The sequence below is a fragment of the Lipotes vexillifer genome, unplaced genomic scaffold (assembly GCF_000442215.2).
Source record: "Lipotes vexillifer unplaced genomic scaffold, Lipotes_vexillifer_v1.1 scaffold1008, whole genome shotgun sequence".
NCBI classification, from domain to species: Eukaryota; Metazoa; Chordata; class Mammalia; order Artiodactyla; family Lipotidae; genus Lipotes; species Lipotes vexillifer.
Genome location: NW_006772616.1, coordinates 2,893,156 through 2,895,828, shown reverse-complemented (window position 1 = coordinate 2,895,828; position 2,673 = coordinate 2,893,156). Strand labels below are relative to the sequence as shown.

Sequence of the window (2,673 nt, the reverse complement as noted above, 5' to 3'; positions counted from 1 at the left end):
ATCCCTGCTGCCTCCACCTCCTCTGACATAGTCTCGGTGGCAACAAATGAGCCAGCTCTCCGTGGGCCTTTCGACACACACAGTGACAGAACCATTCTAGCACGCGTCTGCGTGGAGCCGATGGCCAAGGTGCCCCCGAGTAGACGCTGTCATTAGAGCCTTGAAAATAATGCTCTTGCAAAAAGACAACGGAACTGGAATGGCTCTGCCTGTTCACCTCATACCTCCCCTGCCGTCCTACTGCTTCCCTTTCTTCCCTGTGTATTTATGATCTCAACCATCTCCCTGGCCCTTCCAGAACCATTTTGGAAATGGAAGGCAGGAAAGAAGAAAGAGGAAGAGAAGAAAAAGGAAAAAGGAGGTAAGAAGAACACGAGCGTGGGAGCACTCAAAGATAATGCCCAGAGTAATTAGCCTTGACCGTTGTTGGACACCCATAGAATTGGGTCCATCCAATCAGTTCAAGCTAACAATAAGGTTAGAATGGTTCTGCCACTGTCTGCAGACAGCCTTTTGTTTGATGTATAAAGAAAAGATTTAGAGGGCATCTGGAAGATGCATCTCAGATTTTCTCCTAAGGACAGGTTACTGGTGTGGGGCGGCCTCTTTTGGTGGAAAGAATAGGAAATATGCTAGAATGATACCGAAGGAAGCATTTGAGTTGGGAGGCGGGAAGGATGCATTTCCGTGCCTTGTGGAAAGTGTAGAAGGATCCTGGAGGCACGAGTCTGTAAGAGCTGGCCTCTCTCATATTACCCTGGATCTTGTAATTTGCCATCCCATTTCATTGAATATCCATTGCCTCCAGGCCTGGGGTTAAACTTTCTCCCTATCACTTGCAAAGCACGCAGGTTCTCAAGAGGGCACCACCCCTACAGGGGGAAGAATGGTTTTTGCTCTTTGCCTCTAGAAAGCATACGTGTTTTGAGGGTCCTCCACTTGCGGCGGCACAGAGAACCACCACCCCAGTTGCTGGTTGACCCTCCTCAACCCAGCTTCACCCAAGACATGAGCAGGGCTCTTAGAAATAGCAATTGAACGGCTCTTGGAATGAAGCTGACCTTTCACTGCTGGTTCTCCCTAAGCCCAGGTTTGCTTTATTGCATTTCTGCAAATCGAGCTTGCCTCCTTCCCTAATTTTACTCTTATTATCCCCTTGCCCCACCCAGAATTTTGACTTGGTCTCACATCTTTTTTTGGGGGGGGTGGGGAGGAATGGTTTCTGGGGGTTTTTTTATAGATTTTTTTTTCTTTTTGGCCACGCTGTGCGACTTGCAGAATCTCACTTCCCTGAGCAGGGATTGAACCCAGGCCACAGCAGTGAAAGCACCAAATCCTAACCGCTAGACCACCAGGGAACTCCCTCACATATTTGCACAAACGTATGAATTTATATATTTCTCATTATCAGTGAATTTTTATTTGCTCACTGTATACATGTGGTTGTGCCCATAATGTTATGTTCTTCTCAAGGAGCTGCAGTCACAGGACGCTCTAAAAAGAATTAAAATGAGAACGAGTAGAAGGCAGTGTAGCTTGCTGGTTAAAAGCTTGGTCCCTCAGCCAGCCAAGCTTCAAGTTCTGGATATGTGACCTTGGGCAAGCTCCTAATCTCTCTGTGCCTCAGTCTCTTGTCTGTAAAATGGGTAAATTAAAGTATTTGCCATCTTCACAGAGTGGTCTTAAGGATGGAAAAGGATAATACATTAAAAAAATGCTGAGCCTGTTGTTTGATGAATAGTTAATACTCAGTAAACACTAGCTATTATTATTCAAAGAGATTTCTCAACAAAGTTTTTTTTGTTTTTTGTTTTTTTAACATCTCCTGCTCTGACTCAGTTTTCATTTTTATTTTAGGTTCCATTTTTTGGACGGAGAATGCATCACACGTGTCCATGCCTGCCTGGCTTAACCTGTTCACGGACTTCGTTTAACCGATATACTTGTTTAGCCCGAAAGTAACCACTTTAGAGGAGAAACTTTAAATGTGAACAGCCACACGATGTCCGTAAAGTCTGTTTACCTGTGATTGTGCCAGACAATTAATATGCCAGAAAGAAATGCTATTGCTTCCTCAACTTTCCAAGTAACGTTTTCCTCCTTGATTTTTTTTTTTTTTTTTTTTTGCGGTACGCGGGCCTCTCACTGTTGTGGCCTCTCCCTTTGCGGAGCGCAGGCTCCGGACGCGCAGGCTCCGGGCGCGCAGGCTCAGCGGCCATGGCTCACGGGCCCAGGCACTCCGCGGCATGTGGGATCTTCCCGGACCGGGGCACGAACCTGTGTCCCCTGCATCGGCAGGCGGACTCTCAACCACTGCGCCACCAGGGAAGCCCTCCTCTTTGATTTTTAAGTGATGTGTTACTTTTCTTTTTTTTTTAATTGAAAGCGGATTTATGTTTTGAATAGAAATGTAAAGTGCAAGGCATTATGGAGCCAGTTCTCATTCATTTCCCTGTTTGTGTTTCTTTTGGTTTGGCTTTTTTTAAATGCCAATAACTTGTCCATTTTCAGAGAAGTGCAGAGAATAGGAATTTGATATTTTGGTACAGAAACTTTCTTTTTCTTAAAACACCCCCTGCCCCACTGCGTGCGCACACATGCACGCACGCACGCACACACACACACACACACACACACACACACACACACACACCCCTTGGTCTCTTTCTCTCA

At 45.9% G+C, this 2,673-nt stretch overlaps 1 protein-coding gene across 2 annotated transcripts in view; it reads left to right on the top strand.

Moving 5' to 3' along the window:
• PROK2 (prokineticin 2) overlaps window positions 1–2,096 on the top strand; it is a 13,300-nt gene extending 11,204 nt beyond the window's left edge. Inside the window, exons 3-4 of one of the 2 annotated variants that reach the window (XM_007447664.1) lie at window positions 299–361; window positions 1,858–2,096. In XM_007447664.1, the coding sequence (XP_007447726.1) occupies window positions 299–361; window positions 1,858–1,962 (168 nt within the window). In that variant the 3' untranslated portion in view covers window positions 1,963–2,096. The remainder of the gene's footprint in view (window positions 1–298; window positions 362–1,857) is intronic. The other variant, XM_007447665.1, reaches the window with a different exon arrangement.
• The last annotated feature ends 577 nt before the right edge of the window (window positions 2,097–2,673 follow it).